General features: G+C 38.3%; 1 protein-coding gene across 1 annotated transcript in view; it reads left to right on the forward strand.

Annotated features, from left to right (window-relative positions):
* Positions 1-22,502, forward strand: part of TNNI3K (TNNI3 interacting kinase) — a 424,853-nt gene that overhangs the window by 171,379 nt on the left and 230,972 nt on the right. The window contains exons 8-11 of the mRNA XM_004369062.2: positions 5,111-5,255; positions 5,342-5,446; positions 11,709-11,803; positions 12,400-12,549. Coding sequence (XP_004369119.1) covers positions 5,111-5,255; positions 5,342-5,446; positions 11,709-11,803; positions 12,400-12,549 — 495 coding nt within the window. The remainder of the gene's footprint in view (positions 1-5,110; positions 5,256-5,341; positions 5,447-11,708; positions 11,804-12,399; positions 12,550-22,502) is intronic.

Raw genomic sequence — 22,502 nt, forward strand, 5'->3', positions numbered from 1 at the left:
TATGAGCAGCATGTCTCCAGGATCAAAGGACTGTTATGAAAAAGGCATTGAAATGTGCATTGCACCTGTATATTCCCTATATACTAGCATCATATGATTTAATTTTAGCATTTTCTTTGTGACTCACACAAGCACTACATGCCTCCTACTCAATCATTTTAAAAATCAAGAGACAGCATGACTCAGAGTTTTAAGTATTTTTATTTCCTTCCAGTACGTGTTTGATATTTAAGCTCCTTTTGCACTTCAGCCAATTGCAAAGAATAAACCAGAAGATCTCTTGTGCCTGCTGGACATTACACAAGACTTACTGTCAGTTCATTTATTCCAAAATGCAGCTAAGCTTCCAAATGATTTATTTTAGTGCTGGACCTTGCCTGTGGTAAATGAACACAGAGGAAGACTAAGTGAATGACCCTTAATGGGAAACAATTTGAAATCTCGTATTTACAGTATGTTTCCATGGTAACAGAATGTCAGAAATGAAAATAAATTCAGGTTACAAAATTAGCCAATGTGTAATTCTGGAAGCAGCCACTTCAGTTCAGCATGTTTGGAAGGCTGACCTATTCAGTCATGTATGTTTTTAGTCTCTGGTCTTCTTGTTTGTACCTCTGAGGACAGTGGAAAAGGAGAAATGCATTGCCTATAGAAAGAGATTGAAAAGGTCAAAATATCACTGCACTCCATGAGAAGAAAATAGTGGCACAGTCCCCACATTTTTATCATTTTAATAAAGATGAAAGTGGAAAAATTTAAATTCACAATTTATTAATTTTTGTCATCTGAATGTTAAATGTAGTAGTTCTTTCAAATAACAGAATCCTTTAGCATGGAACTAGAGATTACAGAAGCTGCAAAGAATTTCTACTGCATGACCAATAAAATAAGGTGTTCTATTTTGTAAAATACAGCTTGTTGGAGCTATTATACAGATTTTGTTATTAAAAGTTTATTTAAGACACATTTGGGAGTTATTTTAAAGAGCCTCTGGGATCTTCTGATACTAGGTTAATTTTATATTAAAGGTCAGTAAACAGAAATAAGAAAGCAGCAACATCCACCCATCTATATAATCCTTCATTCAAAAAAAATTACTGAACACCTGCTTTCTTCCAAGTAGTGTATTAGGTACTAAGTATTTTCCTAATAATGATTTACATGCATTCCTTTGTTTGAAACCCTCCTTACTTTAAACCTGTCAGTATGATATTACGTTAGAGTTAAAAGAGTATCATTCATACATTCAATTTCCCTGAGATAAAATAAAGATAATATATACTTTTTTTTTTTTTTTTTTTTTGGTCTTTGCAAATTGGTTTAAGACAAAACGCAGTAGATCACAAAGACTGAGGCAGAAACACTGGTGTATGCACATAACTCTATGTGTGATCTCAGATTTCTCCTGATCTCCCTCTTTGATTGTTACTTACATTTTCTTTGACGGGAAGACTTTCTACACCATTGCAGGTAATTTACCAAGTAAATAATCTACTTTAAAGTTTATTGATTCAACTAGAGAAGAGTAACGTTGGGTCGGGCCAGGGATGGCCAAAGGTAAATCGTGAATTAATGGAGGCTCGTGCTGCATTCTGCTTTACAATGTGCCCTCCACACCTCAAGAACTCTTATGCGACCCTCAGATGCCCTGGACTTTGATTGTTCTCAAGCATCGACTCATGGTATTGACTTTCCCTGGCTTCCAACAGAATGTGAACAAAGGAAAAGTATAAAAAGGAAAATAATCAAAAGAACTAGGAACATTCTTTTGAAGGACGTGTGTCTGTCTGAGCCACTTATTAATAAAAAAGATTCAAAGATTTATTTTTCAGTAACAGTCTTGGGAGGAGGGGTTTGGTGACTTTCTAAAAGATTTCCCTTTGGCTTAAGATATTGTAGGAAAATAATGAGAATGATTGTCTATAAAAATAACAGCTACAAGACCTAAATCAGTGTTCATTTAATGCTAAATGATAATAATAATAATAACCCAAAAACCAAACCCATTGCCGTTGAGTCGGTTCTGACTTATAGCGACCCTACAGGACAGAGTAGAACTGCCCCATAGGGTTTCCAAGGAGCGCCTGGTGGATTCAAACTACTGACCTTTTGATTAGCAGCCATAGCTCTTAACCACTATGCCATTAGGGTTTCCAATTATAATAATAGCATTAATAATCTACATGCATATTTTTAAATTAAATATTATCTTCCTTGCTTTTCCTTCCTAGCCATCATTATTCTTTTTTTCCCCCCCCTTTCCTTTACTCTTCGGGTTCTACAGAAAAATTCTACTATAGATACATACAAGAAAAAGAATGGAATTTGTTAAGGGCTATTATTTTCTATTTTGAATAAAGTACTTTGTACAGAAGGATAGATAATTTAAATAAATAATTCAAAAAATTACTCTGGAGAAGTTGATCCAATTATTTTAGTTGCAAAAGTTGAATTAAAACCACACCTGGACTTTAGCATCTTGGTGTTCAGTTATTATTACTCCAAGCCGGTAAATATTGACTATTCAACTAGACCATAAGTTATTTAAGCGTATGAACTTTATTCATTTATAGCTAATTGGTCTTAACACTCAGCAAATTTCTAGGAGGGAAATAATAAAAAGATAGAGTAACTTCTATTAAATGTCTAATATGTTGCAGGTTGCATGCTAGGTACTTGCCAAACATGATCTCCTTTAATCTTTTCAGCATCCCTGGAGTTACTTCCATTACTGCTGATAAGAAATCAGTATTTCCAACTCCTAGCACAGTGCCTGGAGCATAGTGACTATATGATACTTGCTGAGGAATATGTGTGTACCAGTCAGATTTTTTTTTTTTTTACTTGCAAGGATCAGAACCTAAGTCCTGCTAATTTAAGCCTAAAAGGAATATACTAAAAGATATTATGTAGCTCACAGTACTCCCCTAGGAAGGGTAGAAAACCATGTTTGTAGTCTTCACAGTGAGAAACAACATACAAAATCACAACTCAAAAGTGGTCTGAGAAGACACACTGCCACCCACGCTGGGCACACACACCAACTAGTGCACTCTAGCAGTAACGGTGAATCTGTGGCTGGAATTGCTACCCCTGCTACCAGTGGAAACTGGATGGAGCAACCGCCTCCACTGCCACATTGGCACGTAGATAGGGCCCTGGTTTTTGTGTCATTAGTTCTGAAGTCAGAGTGTGCTATGGTGTGCTGACTGGAAGAGCCTATCGATCGGTGTCCAAACTGGGCACTGTTGAGAGTGAAAGGGTCATTATTAATAATCATACCAGGATAACAAGCCTAAACCAGGACATATGGTCACTAAACAAATAATTTCTTTAATAAGGATGAGCATAAAGCTGGTTCCTCTGAGGCCGAGGTTAAAGATGTCCCAGATTTCCAACTTCTCCAAGCTGCTGTACCACTCCATAGTCTCTAACACCAACTACTCTCTCTCCCCTCAGCACCCTTCCTTCTCCTGCTAGGTTTGATAATTTGCTGCAGTGTCTTCACAGAACTAACGAACTGTACTTACAGTTAGTAACAGGCTACAACTCTGGATCAGAATCAACTTGGAAGCAATAGGCTACAACTCAGGAGACGGAATGCAGTTCGTCAGTTAAGACAGTTGTCAACCAGGGTACCTCTCCTGGCTCCTTTCTGTCGTACTAACAGATCCTTTTCTCAGCCATGGACAGCTCTCCGCCTTCGGCTGCTGCCACACTGCCTGAAGCCTGCAAGGCTCCAGAGGCTTCTTCTCTGCTGCTGGGACTTGCTGGGCCTCTGCCCTGCTTTGGCAAGTGTTATAGCTCTTTTCGTTCCACCAACAAGTGCCCGGTGGCACCCTGCTCTATGGGCAAGCCTCCTGCCTGAAAGCACTCAGCTCTGTCTTTCTCTGTGGGCCAGTAAGCACCACTGCAGCCATCTGCGGGTCCCATGGTTCCTGCCACAGGTGCTGCTGCTGCTATCTGGCACTGTTGTTTTGCGCTGGCTCTCACAATCTTCAGTGTTACATCTCTTGTCCCCGTAATACAGCTCTTTTAGGAAGTTCCCTCTTTTTCTCGGTGCTTCTCTAAAAATCTATCGCGTTGGCTGTTTACAGGCAAGCTCCTCCTTATCAATTTCAAGGCATGGCCCTCCCAGTCAGGCCACAAACCGAACAATCCCCTGCAAAGTCACTTAATCCTATTGGGTGGTTTCACAAACCCTATTTGCATAGAAATTGATCAATCCCTTGCAAGATTGTGGCCCAGCCAGCCAATCATTTTTGGCAGAATTGTGAACTCAAGGCCAGAAATGTCATATATAAGAGAAACCCACTGCACTGCAGTCATCCTCTGCTAATCCTGTGCCCTAATCCAGAGGGGGCTTGGACAGCACATCTTCAGCTTCTGTAGTAGTAGGTGGTATGGACTGTCACCAGTACTTGCAGTATAGGGAATTCCCCAAATGTAGGAAGAGTTTATGAAGCTGGTTAGGCCAAGAGAAAGATAAATGCTGTCTACTGAGTGAACAATTAAATAAATGTTAAATGACCTGTCTAGGGTACCACAATAAGGTCTGCCTCACTCTTTAAAAAATACTTTTTTAATTTTTATTATACCATGCTTGTATACTGTTGTATGACAATTCTCAGGTAAAGGTACATGTCAGAGTCTCCTAAACAGTGTTATAAACATACAGGTGCCAGGTCCCACCCTTTTAACCTACTGAACTAAAACCTCCAGGAATGGGACTCTGGCTAGAATCTATTTTTAATAACCTCCAAAGAAAAAATAATCCATTTGAAAGGAGATACCAGTGGAAATAAGGCCAGGAGTACCTTTTGGATGCTTATTAGTTTCCTGAAGTATTTCATTTTGCAAAGTAGATTTGATTAGATGCATTCCATAGAATTTATGGGAACTAGAAGAAAGTCTGTTTAATGTGGTAATAGGGAAAAGACTAGAATTATAACTTTTTAAATTGGTTGCACTTAATTTCCTTCATTATTATCATTAATTGGCAATTTCCAGGAGTCTCTTGGGCACTTAGAAAAGTCCCTGGCACTACACACACAAAGGCTGAGAAACAGGATCCCAGATAACATACCTTTTCCTTTCTTGCTGACGACAGTGAATGCTCAGGATAATGAAGACCACGTACCACTCCATTTCTGTTCTCGCTTTGGACACCAAGACATAGTGAAGTACCTGCTGCAGAGCAATTTGGAAGTTCAGCCCCATGTTGTTAATATCTATGGAGACACCCCTTTGCACCTGTGAGTATTATGTACCGTTTCACGGGTCCTCAGGATATACTGTGTATGCCCTCTTATTATTAACAGAATATTTTCTTTAACTCTAGGGCATGCTACAATGGCAAATTTGAAGTTGCCAAGGAACTCATCCAAATATCAGGAACAGAAAGTCTGACTAAGGAAAACATCTTCAGTGAAACAGCTTTTCACAGGTAAAAAAATATTTAAGTGCAGTAGTCACTAAACTTGGCTGATACCCTGTGTCACCTGGAATTCTGTACATAAAGCGAGAACAAGTGGTGGCAGATGTTGCCATCAGACAGTGATAGCAGAAAGTGGGCAGGGGACAAGGAGCCCAAGCTAGATGCACAGAAGAAAAGGTGGAAGCAGATGCCGCAGTCAATACAACAGATGGGGCAGGAGCCAGGTGCTGTGTTCCTAGCTGCAGCTATAGAGACAGAGACGATGTTGCCATGACAACAGGCATATCAACATCTGTAAGCATATTGTTTCTCTTCCTTTTCACTTTGGGGAAAGCTGCCAAAAGGGGCAGTGCCCATAATCCTCCCCCAACAAGAATCTCATTACCGGAGCTCATCAGCACCAAATGTGACACTTTTTTCCTCACCACTTAAAGCTTACGTGCAAATGTGTTTACCTATCTAAGAAATCCATCTGCCAGCCTGTGAATGCCTAGTCAGGGTGGTCACTTAAACACCTAAGAAGGCATTAGCTCCTTTCTAGGAATCCATGAGAGCCTTTAACAGTGTGCACAAGAAACGTATGCTGAAGAAGCAGCTGGGATTGGAAAAGTTGCACCCTCCCCACCCTCCAAAAAAGGTTGCTGATACCTTAGAGCCATATCCCCCTAAGATGCCCAAAAGGAAGGTACACATGTTACAACACCTAAAGCACTCAATTTAAACATTCAGAGGGTTACTGTTTTACTATAAAAACAAAAGCAAGTAATATGAATGTGGTAAACCTCGATTATAAGGTCATTGACCTACACATTATAGGTTTCTAGGCTAGTTTGCAACCTCTGAAAAATGTGTTTGGGGCTAACATGTTGTTTACACAGATCAGTGAATAATAAAGATGGAGAGAGCCTTTTTTTCATGTTAAACTAAAATTAAGCTTGTGTGTATACATTAGGCATCAACCTTTAAATTTTACACAATTTCCAGATTTATCTTAACAACCAAGCAGGTCAACTGAAAGGTAAGTGAAGAAAACTAGCATTTCAGGAATGGTGACTATATACCAAATGATTTGCGTCCATTGTAACATTTAATCCTCATAACCATTTTATAAAGCTATATTTATTACCCCTCTTTTACAGATGAGAAAATTGAGGTAAGTAACTTGCCTAAGTTTCTTATGGCTAGAAAATTGTGTAGTAAAATGCCTACTTAATTCCAAATCCTATGCTGTTTACATTATCTTCATGTTCTAATACCAAAATACTTTAACTGTTTCTATACACTCAATAAGAGAATAGATGCAAGAACTCACCAGATCACACCTTCAGTCAAAATGGCTCATTGGTATCTGTCCTTGAAGGGGACAGTTGGCAGAACAGATATGTATGGGTTGCTGTAATCCTCTTTCCACATTAGATCATGCCTCATATGGCTGACACCTCAGGCTAATTTCAAATCATTTTACTACTCTGTGCACATAAATTGGGACCATTGCAGTCAGAGGGTGACGGTCACCTTCAAAAGATTACCCACATGAGAGCTTTTGTGAAGTTAGAAGTATGCATCCAGTTGTTTTATTTTCTATAAGTTGGTGGCTATTGGGAATAACATTAATATTTTTATTTCTGTTCATTTTAAGCATATTTATAAAGAAACTTTCCTTCTACATGAAGAATTCACTGACTACAAAATTTTCTGTTATATACTGTTCACAGGGCTTTGCATATAGTTTAAACACTCAATACATTTCTGTTATTGTCTATAAACATATGTGTGTATGTATATATATGTGTATGTGTGTATATATATATATATATATGTATGTATATACATACATACACAGTAAAAGCTGTGAAAGCCAGAACCTACGTAACGCGAAAACCTGTCAGAGAAGGAAAACTCAAATATTTTCCACTAATAGAGAGCGATAGAAAAGTGGTAAGCTGCACCCTGTGAAAGGTGAAAAATTTGTGAGACCCAGAAAAATAAGGCAGTCCTGTCGAGTTCTAGCTCTCACAGGCTTCACTGTATATATATATATATATATATATATATATACACATATATATACATACATATATATATATATATATATGTATTCAGAATGCCTTGTTTCCTATAAGTAGTTGCTTAGGAAAGGAAAAACAAGGCAATTCAGACATGGAACATTGAAAACAAAGTGTTATGAGCCTTATTTATAATGCAAATATTAACACAGCTATAGGCTGTTAGGAACCCTGGTGTCACAGTGGTTAAGAGCTTGGCTGCTAACCAAAAGGTCAGCCATTCGAATCCACCAGCAGCTCCTTGGAAATCCTCTGGGCCAGTTCTACTCTGTCTTATAGGGTCGCTGTGAGTTGGAATCAACTAAACAGCAATAGGTTTGGGTTTTGTTTTGGTTTTTTACAGGCTGTTTAAGGAGATGGTATATTCAGCTATATCCCACCTGAATTTAGAGACCATCTCAAGAATAGATTTGACTCATTGAACACTAATGACCGAAGACCAGATGAGTTGTGGAATGACATCAAGGACACCATACATGAAGAAAGCGAGAGGTCATTAAAAAGACAGGAAAGAAAGAAAAGACCAGAATGAATGTCAGAAGAGACTCTGAAACTTGTTCTTGAACATCGAGTAGCTAAAGCAAAAGGAAGAAATGATGAAGTAAAAGAAATGAACAGAATATTTCAAAGGGCTGCTCAAGAAGACAAAGTAAAGTATTCTAAAGACAGTTGCAAAGACCTGGAGATAGAAAACCAAAGGGGAAGAACACGCTCATCATTTCTCAAGCTGAAATAACTGAAGAAAAGATTCAAGCCTCGAGTTGCAATAGTGAAGGATTCTATGCGGAAAATATTAAACAACACAGGAAGCATCAAAAGAAGATGGAAGAAATACAGAGTCATTATACCAAAAGAATTGGTTGATGTTCAACCATTTCGAGAGGTAGCATATGATCAGGAGCTCATGATACTGAAGGAAGAAGTCCAAGCTGCATTGAAGGCATTGGTGAAAAACAAGGCAACAGGAATTGACGGAATATCAAATGAGATGTTTCAGCAAATGGAAGCAGCTGTGGAAGTGCTCACTTGTCTATGCCAAGAAATCTGGAAAACAGCTACCTGGCCAACTGACTGAAAGAGATCCATATTTATGCCTATTTGCAAGAAAGGCAGTCCAATCAAATGCAGAAATTATCAAACAATATCATTAATATCACAAGCAAGTAGAATTTTTCTGAAGATCATTCAAAAGTGGCTGCAGCAGTGGGTCAACAGGGAACTGCCAGAAATTCAGGCCAGATTCAGAAGAGGATGGGGAACCAGGGATATCATTGCTGATGTCAGATGGATCCTGGCTGAAAGCAGAGAATACCAGAAAGATGTTTACTTGTGTTTTATTGACTATGCTAAGGCATTCAACTGTGTGGATCATAACAAATTATGGATAACATTGTGAAGAATGGGAATTCCAGAACACTTAATTGTGCTCATGAGGAACCTGTACATAGATCAAGTGGCAGTTGTTCGGACAGAACAAGGGGATACTGCATGGTTTAAAGTCAGGAAAGATGTGCGTCATTCTTTCACCATACCTATTCAGTCTGTATGCTGAGCAAATAATCTGAGAAGCTGGACTATATGAAGAGGAACGGGGCATCAGGATTGGAGGAAGACTCATTAACAACCTGCGTTATGCAGATGACACAACCTTGTGTACTGAAAGTGAAGAGGACTTGAAACACTTACTGATGAAGATCAAAGACCACAGTCTTCAGTATGGATTACACCTCAACACAAAGAAAACGAAAATCCTCACAAGTGGACCAATAAACAACATCATGATAAACAGAGAAAAGATAGAAGTTGTCAAGGATTTCATTTTATTAGGATCCACAATCAACACCCATGGAAGCAGCAGTCAAGAAATCAAAGGATGCATTGCACTGGGCAAATCTGTTGCAAAAGACCTCTTTAAAGTGTTGAAAAGCAAAGATATCACCTTGAAGACTAAGGTAGGCCTGACCCAAGCCATAGTATTTCCGATCGCATCATACGCATGCGAAAGCTGGACAATGAATAAGGAACACAGAAGAAGAATTGATGCCGTTGAATTGTGGTGTTGGCAAAGAATATTGAACATACCATGCACTGCCAAAAGAATGAACAAATCTGTCTTGGAAGAAGTACAACCAGAATGCTCCTTAGAAGCAAGGATGGTGAGACTACATCTTACATGCTTTGGACGTGTTATCCAAAGGGATCAGTCCCTGGAGAAGGACATCATGCTTGGTAAAGTAGAGGGTCAGAGAAAACTAGGAAGACCCTCAATGAGATGGATTGATACAGTGGCTGCAACAGTGGGCTGAAGCATAACAATGATTGTGAGCATAGCACAGGACTGGGCAATGTTTGGTTCTGTGGTACATAGGGTCTCTGTGAGTTGGAACCGACTCGACAGCACCTAACAACAACAAGGAGATGGTGACGTTTTACTTATTCGACTCATTCAATTATTGAAGGAAGAGTTATTGAGGTTGTTGCCTTGTGATGGTCTTGGTAGAGATATTAGGATGACATGATCCCTTCCCTCCTTAAGGTAGCTCTAGCTGTAAGGTATCAAGGTAGACAGAGGTGTATCCATTACCATAATACAATGAGATAAGCACTAAGGCCATCCCAAGAAGAAGAAATAGCAAGGCTCAGTGAACTACCTCTTTGTCTAGACCTGAGTCCCTATGCCCTTCCATTAACCATGATTTAGATAGGACCCTGCCAAATGCTAGCTCCCTCCAGTCACCCATGGCATACCTCATACCTCCCTAGGGTTTGGAAGTAGAGTACTGCTAGTGAACAAGTGATAGCAAAAGAAGAGGTATGAGGGAAACTACAGGGAAAAATTATGAAAATTACTAGTCAAAATAAATAAGAGCCAGTAGTCATTACTAGACATGATTGTTGTTTGTTGTTGTCAGTCAGGTTTGCTCCAACTAGTGATGTCCTCATGTAAAGCAGAAGGAAACGTTCCTCAGTCCTGTGCCACTGTCATGATTATTGGTATGCTTGAGTCCATTGTTGTGGCCGCTGTATTTTGAGTGCTTTCCAAACTAGTGGGCTCATCTTCTAGCATTATAGAACTATATTCTGTTGTGATCCATAGGGTCATTAACTAATTGTCAAAAGTAGATTGCCAGGCCTTTTTTCTTAGTCTATCCTAATCATGAAGCTCCACTGAAATCTGTACACCATGAGGGACTTTGCTGGTATTTGAAATTCAGTGGCTTAACTTCCAGCATCATAGCAACACAAAAGCAACCACAATATGACCCACTGACTGACGAGTAATGGAGGCATGGTTTATCTTACACAAATCCTGTTTCTTTCTATGTATCTTAGCTTTCCCAATAAACAGTAGAAATTAGAACTTCAATTAACTGCTTCAACAAATCTTTAACAACGTTTTCTTCGAATCCTGAATTATGTTAATTTTTCCACAAAAACTACCTCCCTATTGGAAAGAACTAACAATAGATAGTCCTCTACAGCTTGTAATGTGGTTCCATAAGCATTAATTCACTTGAAAATCTCAGTAACACTGTGAGGCAGGTAGAGAAGGTATTATTTATTATTTTATGAGTAGTAAAACTAAAACTCAAAGAGCTCAAAGGACGTGTCTGAGGTCTCCTGTCTAGTACGTGGCAGAGCTGGTGGTTGAATCTGGATCTTGACTGGACAACCTGTGCTCCCTCAATAAAAAGAAAGCTTTGAGATCTTACCTAGTAGTCAAGGAAGCCACAGGAGAGGCAGTGTATGGCTTTTCTGGGGAATAATTTCAGACTATTATGGCCTGTATTTGAATAAAGCTCTTAGGACTCTCCTGGATTCCCCCATTTGATTGTAATTCCTAGGTTCTGACAAGAAAACTACGTGAAACTGTTGCAGTGCTTTCCCCCCTTTTATGAAAAAGAATTAATCTCATAGGAAATACTTGATAAGAAAATTCTAGACATTTTACACAACTCCTTTCTTGAGACCCTGATGTGTAAATCTTCAGGATTTAACTACTCTATGGGCACATCTTTATTGATTCTTGAAAAACAGAATTTCCTTGTGTTTTTCATTACCCCTTTCTCCTCTTTCCTTCCTTCTCTCTCCCTTCTCCATCTGTTTGGCACCCTTGCATACATACCAGTATCTAGTGTGTGAATCAGGCAAATTCATCTGGGTAAATCAGAGTCTTCTATTTTCCTTATGTTGTATTTTTGCAGTGCTTGTACATATGGCAAGAGCATTGACCTGGTTAAATTTCTTCTCGATCAGAACGTCATAAGCATCAACCACCAAGGAAGGGACGGGCACACAGGTAAGACTGTGGTGAGAACACCACCAGTTCCTGATGCATATCACTGCTCAAGAACAGTGACGTGCCAAGGGAGGAGGGATGGTGGGAGTGGTCAGTCCCAGTGTGGACGGGTATTTTATCAAATGACATCATTTAGAATTGCCAATGCATGGTGATAATAAAAAAACAGACCAACTTTTGGACTTCCGTTCAGTTTTATTATTGTTTTAAATTATCTACAGTCAATGTATCCCCCTTGTGGTCATACCAGGGACAGACTGACCACATTGCCCTGCCCCCAAGAGAAATGCCTGTTTGAAGTCTTTGTTCTTTTACTTGTGTAAATATACTAACATTTGTTCTTCATAATTGCAGTGGATGTAGAAATACTAGAAATTTTGCTGATGTTAAAGAGTGTCTATATGGAGGATTGACTAAGATACTTCTTTTGCTTTAAGTATTATCTTATCTACTGAATAATACAATTAATTCTTTATCAAAGAAATCAGTTCTTGCTTTATATCTCTAGCAAAAATACTACTATGTGGTGATGGCTGTCTTTTGAAAGTTGGAGTTCAGTTTTCCTCCTTTTCTTTTGTTCTTTCTTTCTGTTATAGGACTGCACTCTGCTTGTTACCACGGTCACATTCGCCTGGTTCAGTTCTTACTGGATAATGGAGCTGATATGAATCTGGTAGCTTGTGATCCCAGCAGGTCTAGTGGTGAAAAAGATGAACAGACATGTTTGATGTGGGCTTATGAAAAAGGTATATTTTTAATCATTGCACCTCTATAGTGATACATTGAACTGTGTGCATAGATTATGCCAATGCATTAATAATTTCTTTGCTTTCATGACTTGTATACTCCCACTTCCTCTGTAGATTATATTTGAGTCTCTGAGGACTTGGTTCAAAAAGTCCAATAGAACATCATTAGAGAAGGCAACTCCTGGCTGCGCATGAGCTGAAGGCATTCTCTGTTATTTGCACTTTGAAATGGGAATGGGCCATCTAGTTTTTAGGTTCTAAAGAAACAAAATGATGATAAGTAATGATGAGAGGACCCTTAGCTACTTTCTTAGAGTGGACTTAGAGCCACTGGTTATCTCTTATATGAGAAATTTTGATGTAGACTCAAATGAAAACAAACAAAATAAATACAAACTAAAAGAGGAAATTTGTCTCACTGCGCTGACAATGGCTGTGCTAGAAGAATGTAACCAAAAATCTCAAAGTCATTGCCACCAAGTAGATTCTGACTCATAATGACCTAATAGGACAGAGTAGAACTGCCCAATAGGGCCTCCAAGGTTGTAATCTTTGCGGATGAAAACTGACACATCTTTTTCCCACGGAGTGGCTGGTGGGTTCAAACTGAGACCTTTCGGTTAGCAGCTGAGTGCTTAATCATGGCGCCACCAGGGCTCCTAGGAAAATGTAAGAAAGCCAGTAATTGGTATTTTACTTAATTTACACTTAATTGAACTCCAAAGGGTAGGTGCTTAAGCTCTGGTGTGAGAATACCTGGGTTTATATCAAGCTGTGTATATATATGTTCTTTGACCTAGGCCAAGTTACTTAATCTCCCTGAGCTTCAGTCTCTTTATCTGAAAAATGAGGATATTAACAGCTCCTATTTTACAAGATTGTAAAGATTAAATGAGATAATATGTGTAGATTGCTTAGATCAATGGCTGGCACAAAATAAGTACCCAATAATTGCTATTTCAGTAATGTTAGCAGTGCTAATAGTAGCAGTTCAGAAATAAGAGTGAGAATAAATTCTTCATTTTAAGGGAGAGAAAAATAGAGACAGAAGGTGAAATAGACATCTTGCCTTATCATTGTTATTAAGATATATTATACCTCACACAGAAACCCTGGTGGTGTAGTGGTTAAGTGCTATGGCTGCTAACCAAAAGGTCGGCAGTTCGCATCCACCAGGCACTCCTTGAAAACTCTATGGGGCAGTTCTACTCCGTCCTATAAGATCACTATGAGTTGGAATCGACTCGACGGCAATAAGTTTGTTTTTTTTTTTAATGCCTCACACACACACACACACACACACACACACACACACAGGAGATCAGGTTTTTTGGTGACATGGAATAGAATACATTGTCGTTGAAATCATAGACAAATACTGTAAAATATGCCAGACTTTTAAGAAACATTTTGTTTTAAATTTTGAAGGCTGTGTTGTCTTTTTAGGATGTTTAAAGCATGTAAGGAAATATTTTTATCTTTAATGCTAGAATCCTAGAGGATCATACTGAAAAGGGCAGTTACTGAACTGGATGGTTTCTCAGCCTACCAATTTGGTCTAAAAGGTTTTCTACCTGATGTGGGATATGAAAGTCCATTAATGAAAGGAGAGATGAAATTTGATGGATGAAAACAAGGACCTGTTGTAAGCCTATAGACAAGGAGAAGGAAAAACATAAAGGTCTGAAATGGCTGGTGAAAAAATGATATAGGTGTTACTTTAATAGAGACGAGGGAATGAGTTAGATATAGGCCTGCTATGTGTCTTACCTTTATAAGTATTATATAAAAACACCCACCCACACACGTTTGCACATATTATCATGTACAACTCAGAGAATTTTCACAAACTGAACATACTCAGCATCCAGATGAAGAAACTGAACCTTGCTAGCACCTAGAAGCCCCACTTATACTCTCTTACAATCACTCCCGAAGAGGGTAACCACTGACTTCTTGTGGCAGAAGTTAGTTTTACTTCTTTCTTCACTTTCTGTAATTGGAATGCTGTGGTATGTACCTCTTTGCATCCTGCTTCTTTTGTCCAACTATTTGTGAGATTCATCCATGTTTGTTGCAGGGAGATATAGATTATTTATTATTATTATTGTCTAGTATGATGTTTTATGACTATACAACAATTTATTTTTCAATTTTACTGTTCATGGGCATTTGGATAATTTTCCATTTGTGGCTGTTAAGAATAGAGCTGCTATCAACATTCCTGAACATGTCTTTTTATGAATATATGTACAAAGGTGTTCTACTTTATATTAAAAAAACTAGGTAGCTCTATATTTGAGTATCAAATCTTACACATTCTGAAGCCTCGGGAGGCCTTACTGAGTTCTACTTATCCAATACATTGCATTTATTCAGGTGATTCTCAAACAGCATCACTCAAGAAATTTGAGTTTCAAAGCAAGACTGTTGACAAAGCATTAGTCTTCAGGAAGGCAGCTTGGAAATAGTTGCTGCAGCTAGCTCTTCACAGGGGTTGGCTTTGTTTATTTTTAGTTGATTGAGAGTGATAGTTGAAAACTGGTTTTTATTTTTATTTGTTTATTTTTTTGTGGAATTCTACACTTTATGAAACAATGAATCATTGTATAAGCTCCTAAGATTTCCTACCAAACAATAACAACAACAAAAATCCTTTAGCTTACAGGACTTGCCTACTGGTCTCTGCAACATATGCCATATTTGTCACCCTTATTTGTTCAACGAATGTGCCAGGCATCAGTGTTGCATTTCATTATTACTATGAAGTTTTACAAATTGAATGTTAGTACCCAGGAGACAGATGGATGTTTTGCATATGTTCTAGGGTAAAGCAAGTCAAACCAACAAAATGAAATCATTGCTATTTTCTCTTGCTAGAGAAATGTTGCATTGTTTTCATGTGTTCAGGGAGAATTGAAATGGCTTTGTTACAATATTGTCAACAGTGCACAGTCCCTGTTCTGTTTGAATAAGGAAATGTTTTCCTTTCTGCCTCAGAGAGGGAGTCACCCAATTAATTGATGTGGCATACAGAGTTCTCCTGAGCAATTTGGAGATGGAGTTGAGGAACCATGAAAACTTCCCTTGGAGTTCCCTCTTTATAAAATAGAGATAATGTAGCAATGTTCCTAACATGATTCGTCATGTACCTTATCCTCTCCCTGGAATGACAAATCAGAAGGGAACTTCATAACCAGGGCCAATATATTTGAAAAAGAGTATTTTGGGATGTGCCCAATTTGAATTGTTCATCTTAGTCTACCCTCTGAAGAGAGGGTCATCTTTCTCAACAGCACCTTGATTGTGGTTCTAAGCCCCGTTTTTGCTTGATCCAAACTAAATTTTTAGCTGACACCCTTTCTGCTATTCTGATGTAACACATTCAGGAGCAGTTTGAGGTTCAGAAAGAGTTGTCTACTCTCTTTTGGAAACACTTCCAAGGGAAAAAAAAAAAATAGTTTGCTCACCATGGCTCCCTGTGGAATCAAATACGAAGAATGCTTTCTATTTACATAGCCCTTTTAACCTAAAGAGATCAAAATCGATCTTGGAAACAATTTTCCTGGTGACCTTGATTCTATATAGAATCCTATCGGTTAAGTTTCAATATTTCTGTCAGACTGCCTAGAGCTCCGGTTTTTCAGTAGTTAGAGTGTTTCCCCTCCCCAAATATCCCCCGCCTCTTCTTTTCTACTATTCCATCTGAAAGCGTACCGATAGCTGTCTCACTCACTTGGATTTGTTCTGCCCTTTCCCTGGGGTACAAAGGACTTCTATGAATCAATTTAAATTGGCCAAAAGAAATAGCCAGCAGCCTGCTTGTGTTCAAATCCTCTGCCCTAATCACCAGTATGGAAAACCCACTGAAAAGACCTCCAAATAATCTTACATCCATTGCATTAGAGATGAAACTGCCAAATTGAAAAGATCTCAGGCAATTAGAATTGAACACATAGCTCAATAGTGTGTCTGGCAGTTATATTTGAAAAGGCTGCCTTTGACAAAGAAAAGCACTCCTTTATGTCAGGCTGTTTAGGGTCAGAAAATAAGCCAAACTAGAAACAGAGCTAAAAACTTCTTATTTGCTTCAGTACTGACACCAGTTAAAGTAATTTACTGAGGCTTCTATCCCAATATCTAATTACCCAGAATACAATATTTGTATACAGCAGAACCACTCTAATTCATAGTGACAGGGAGCTGGAGTTAGAGAATTAGTGAGTAAGTGAGCAAAAACAATAAAAATTAAGGCTCCTGTGCCATGACATATACTTCGTTCATTCCTTTTGACAAGTGTAGTATGGTGTGAATTATTTATAGTAAATGTACTACAGTGTATTCTATAAAAGTAATGAAGTCTTACAGTCTTGAGTTTCTACTGTTTTCAGCCAGTGAAAATAACTGAGGGATGAGGGTAGAGGAGGAGTAGGAGGAAGAAGAGTGAATTCATTAAATGTTTTGATAAATTTTCACCAATGGATTATAAACTCTACCAGAAGATGCCCTGTTGTATCCCCACTCACCTGAATCTCAGTATCAACAGAATGTCAATACCAGCATGTCACCATGTGCCTGGACAGCGTTATACAGGCCCAGCAGCACATCACATGAACAACCACCAGAGGACTGGCCAACAAGCACGAGAAAGTTATGAAGGCAGTGAAGAAGGATCCCCACCTCAGACGAAGGAAGGATCAACGAAATGCACACAACTAACTGGTTCCATCAAGACTGTGCACCCAGACCTTACAGTCCAACCTTTTTCTGTGTCTGGCTAATATTTAAAGCTAGAAAAACTACTACTAATCAACATGGAGTTGAGAGTTTATTCACTGTCTTATCTGAAGAAATTTGCTCTCAGTATATAACCTGCCTGCAGTGGAAGGTGTATAGTGTTTTGTAATAAATGGCCTGATGCTAACGAGTAAATGGCAAAAAAAAAAAAAAAGGATTGGCGTTTACAATCCCATCTTCTATACTGAATCATAACCTATTTGGAGTTTAGTTACCTAGTTTAGTGAACCTAATTTAGCGAGCTAGAGTGGTCTGGGGGTAAGGTAGAGGAAGGGTTAACCAAAATAGATATTTCAAGATCAACCACTAACTCCATGTGTGACTTTGTGTATACTAATTACCTTTCTTCATGTACACTTACCCTTTCTGTTAAAAATAAATAAATACAATAATAACAACTCTCATTAGAACTGAAGGAATTTTCATTCTTATAGGGGAGATAACTTGCGAAATAATATTTTTGAATTATAGTATCTATGCAAGAAGCCAAGTACATTGAAATGGCTGGTAGAAAAGAACTTACATTTATTAAACACCTATTACATAATATATGGAGTCCCTGCGTGGTGCAAATGGATAATATGCTCAGCTGCTAACCAGAAGTTTAGAGGGTCAAGTCCACCCAGAATTGCCTCAGAGGAAAGTCCTGGAAATATCTTCTGAAAAATCAGTCATTTAAAACCCTGTGGAGCACAGTTCTACTCTGACACACATGGGGTCACCATAAATCAGAATTAACTCAACAGCAACTGTTTTCTTTACATGACATATATATGTGTGTGTGTTTATAGTGTGAATACATATATGCACATTATATATATACATATTATGCACATATATAATAAGCCAAATGCTTGCTCTAAAGAAGTTTACAGTTTGGTGTAATGTAATTATCAAAATAGCCCTATAAATTGGTGTTATCATTCTCCTACAGATAAAGAGTTTGAGTCTTAGAGCTAGTAAGTCACCCTTGCCCAAGCCACACAGCTGTTAGTGGAGAGCTGGTACCAAGCAGAGGTCTGTCTTATTTGAGGTCAAGCATTATTTCAAAAGTAGTCGAGCATTATTTCAGATTACCTGATTTGAATAACCTCAAATCAGGTAATCTGAAATAATGCTGGACTACTTTTTCTCCCTCAAACCTCTCCTCGCATCCATTCATTCAAAAGGTCTTTTTTGTTTTACTTCATAGGTACGTTTTGAATCCATCCTGTTGTCTTTGTTTTTACTATTACTGTTTTGGTTCAGATCTTCATCATCTTTCTCCCGATCCACTTTAAGTATGAATGTCTTTGAAACTCTTTGAGATAGATAGGAATCTAAGCAATGTTCAACCAGATCAGAGAAGACTGTGCACTTCGTGACTCACGCAGTGTTTAGATACCTCACAACAGGAAAGTTCTCTCATGTCCTCCTCCATTTTAAGTGCTCGCTACATGAAAAAGAATGGCTGGTCATCAAATCATTATAATTCAAGTCAACACAAGTCTTTATTAAGTGCTGACTGTGTGCAGTATAGTAGATTAGATGGAAAAATGACTCTATCAAGTCCCCGTCTTCAAGGGCAAACTTCTTCAGTTCCTCAGTGTCAGGCACTATCTGTAAGATGGGAACTATTGTTTCTGGCCTGCCTATGTAACAAAGGTATGACAATCAAAAGAGATAATGAAGGCCAATGTCTTTTGTAAAAGGTAATGTTCTCTGATCATGTGAAATATCACCATTACTATTATTACTGTTATTGAGGTAGACAGACTAAGGTCAACTACCCAGCTAACTGTGGTTGAAAGCAGACAGGGTTAAGTACTATAGGAGAAGAGAGCTGTTAAATCGGCTTGGAGAATAGGGACACTTTCCTCAAAAGGCGGCAATTAAACTGGATTTCAGTTGAAGGGAACAAAGGGAAGGGCATCCCAAATGAGAAACATTCATGTAGTTAAAAGTGAGAAGTCTCTTAGCCTCTCAACCATTAAACCAAAAAAACCAAACCCGTGCCATGAAGTTGACTCTGACTCCTAGCGACCCTGTAGGACAGAGTAGAACTGCCCCATAGGGTTTCCAAGGAGTGGCTGGTGGATTCAACTGCCAACCTTTTGGTTAACAGCCAAGCTCTTTACCACTGTGCCACCAGGGCTCCCAACCATTAGTACATATAAATCTAAGTTGTATTCATATATAATGAAACCCATGAGAACGAGAACTGAATGAGACTGCCTTGTTTTTCTGGGTCTCACAGTTTTCCACCTCTGAGAGGATGCAACCTTACCACTTTTCTATTGCTCATTTTAGTGGAAAATATTTGAGTTTTCCTTCTCTGACAGATTTCTGCCTTTAACAGCTTCCAGCTTTCACAGGTTTTACTGTATCTTCCTCCTTAATTTGCAAGGCAGCTCTGTGGCCCTCCTATGAACGCTTTCATGTTCTCTGTGTCCCCAAAATGGAGAACTTATACCAAGTGTCCAGCGCGCTTCAGAAATTACTGAGTTGCATCACTTCCAGACCACACCCACAAGATTAAGGAGGTTTGAAAATCACTAATCAAAATATTATGAAAATAATTCCAAACCATTATTCTAATGTGTGTGGTTGCATGTAAATATATAAACACTATTTTGAAACTTTAATACAAACTCACAAGCCTCTTTACTACAAGAATTTTCCCTACAGTTGGGGAAGAGGGTAAAGTAATTTGCAGCCATGTTTTTAAACCATCACACCAAGTGACTACTTGAATATCTGAGGAGCATATAAAACTCAACAAGTCAGAAAGTGAATACATCTTTTTTGACCTTATCAGTCTGTTTCTCCCACTGTGTCTCTTATTCACTCTTCTATTTAATGGTATTATCAGCCACTTAGTCACTCAAATTAGGTAATCTGAAATGATGCTTGACTACTTTATCCCCCTCAAAACTTTCCTCATACCCGTTCATTCTAAAGGTCTTGTTCATTCCGCTTCATAGTACATTTTGAATCTATCCTGTTCTCTTTATTTTTGCTATTACTCTTTTAGCTCAGATCTTCATCATCTTTTTCCTGATGCACTTTAATAGCATCATAACTAGTCTTTTTTGTCTTAAGCATCTTTCGAATCTATTTTTCAGTTATAGTCCCAGAGATGTATTTAAGGTGGAAATAAGACCATATCATTCCCCAGCTTAAAATCCTTCACCGACACACTATCACCTATAGGAAAAGTCCCAGCTTGTTATTATGATATACAAAGACCTCCTGTGTCCTGTGTCTTTCCTGTCTCTTAAACCTCATATCACCTGTCACATGGTGAGCCCACTCCCCACAGCCATTATCTCCTTTACTAGATCACCAACATCACTTGTTCACTTTGTGCCAGACAGGTACTAAGCTCTTCATATGCATTAACTCTTTGAACCTTCACAATAAACCTATGAGGTACCACCTATTCACATCCCCATTTTACATGATAATAATACAAAACTCCTCATTCATTTCTATACATATCATATTATTCCATGTTTCCAAGCCTTTTCTCATGTAATCCTCTCTGCCTCTACCCACTCCCCTAGCTTTCCACCCCACTCCACGCTTAAAATTTTTGATTCCTAATTAGCCTTCAAGACTCAGATCTTCCTCTCTTCCAGGAAGTCTCTGATAGCCCAGCCTGGTATACATGCCCTTTCTTTATGTTTCGTTTTTTATGTTCTTTATATTTTATGTTTTCTTCACATGCACATCTCTATCTCTGTATTTACCATTTCATATTGAAATACTCTCTTCTCTATCAAATTGTAAATTTTTGAGAGGAGCACTTGGGTTATTAATTTTGTCTTCCAAACACTTTAATACCATGACTGACTCCTAATAAATGCCCAATACATGTGTGGTGAGGTGAAATAGAGAATGAGCAATAGATAATTCAGTCATATTGTATTCTATGCCCCACTAAAAGGCATCTGGTGAGTGGTAATACAGTAGATGTTCTCAAGAATACTAATTACCACTATTCTGTTGTTTCTGTAGCTATTTCTATAAGTATCGTAGATTTCTTACTAACTACAGAGAGTTCTAATATTCAAAGTAATGGGCAGAAACTTCTAAAGAATGTTCTAAAACTCCTCTTTCTATGCATTGGAACTACAAAATTTTTTTCTCTGGCTAGAATACTCTTGTCCTACCTTTCTGCTTACTCAACTTACACTCATCTTTCAAGTTTTAGCTTAAAAGGCAGTTTCTCAAGGAACTCTTCCTTGAATCTTCCGAATGGGCATTAGATATCATTGTTATGCACGTTCACACATCCTCTACTTTTTCTTCCTAGAGCTTGTCTAAATATCATTTGAGTGAACATTTATTTAACTATTGAATATTTTCTTTTCCACTGACGGGGTTCATTACAAGAGTAGAGAGCATTTCTGTTTCAACACTGTATCTCTTGTACCTAGTACCATTCATTCATTCAACAAAAACTTATTGCTGACCTAATATATGATAGACACTGTGCTAGGAACTGAGTAAGGCAGTGAGTAAAACAAACAACACGTGCCTGCTCTTAGGAAGTTTGCGTGACTAGGGAAAGAGACAGGCCATAAGCAAGAAAACAGATAATGTAATGACAAGCACTAAGAATATAATAAAAAGGGAATGCAATGATGAGTAAAAAGTTCAAAGACACCATTTAAAATTGAGTAGTCACAGAAAGCCTCCCCACGAGATGCTATTTGAGCTAAGTGCTCAGTAAATATTTGTGAAAGGAAAGGAAAAGGGAAAAGGAAAGCAGTATGAGAAGGTGTGGGGTTTATATTAACTTTACCCAAAGGATTTGGTCTTTGTCTTCCTTCCCAAGGGATAACCTCTTAAAAAAAAAAAAAAAAACCTTGGAATTTAAGTTTCTTTGACAGAGCTTGGCTAGTAACCAAAAGGTCAGCAGTTTGAACCCACCAGCGGCTCCTTGGAAACACTATAGGGCAGTTCTAACTACTCTGTCCTATAGTGTCACCGTAAGTCGGAATCCACTTTTTGGCAGTGGGTTTGGCTTTAGTTTTGGTTAGTATTGTTACAATGGCAAGGGATTTGTTTGTTTGTTTGTTTGTTTTATTGTACTTCAGGTGAAGGCTTACAGAACAAATAGTTTCTCATGAAACAGTAGTACACATATTGTTTTATGACATTGGTTA

This window comes from Trichechus manatus, unplaced genomic scaffold (assembly GCF_000243295.1).
Source record: "Trichechus manatus latirostris isolate Lorelei unplaced genomic scaffold, TriManLat1.0 scaffold00003, whole genome shotgun sequence".
NCBI classification, from domain to species: domain Eukaryota; kingdom Metazoa; phylum Chordata; class Mammalia; order Sirenia; family Trichechidae; genus Trichechus; species Trichechus manatus.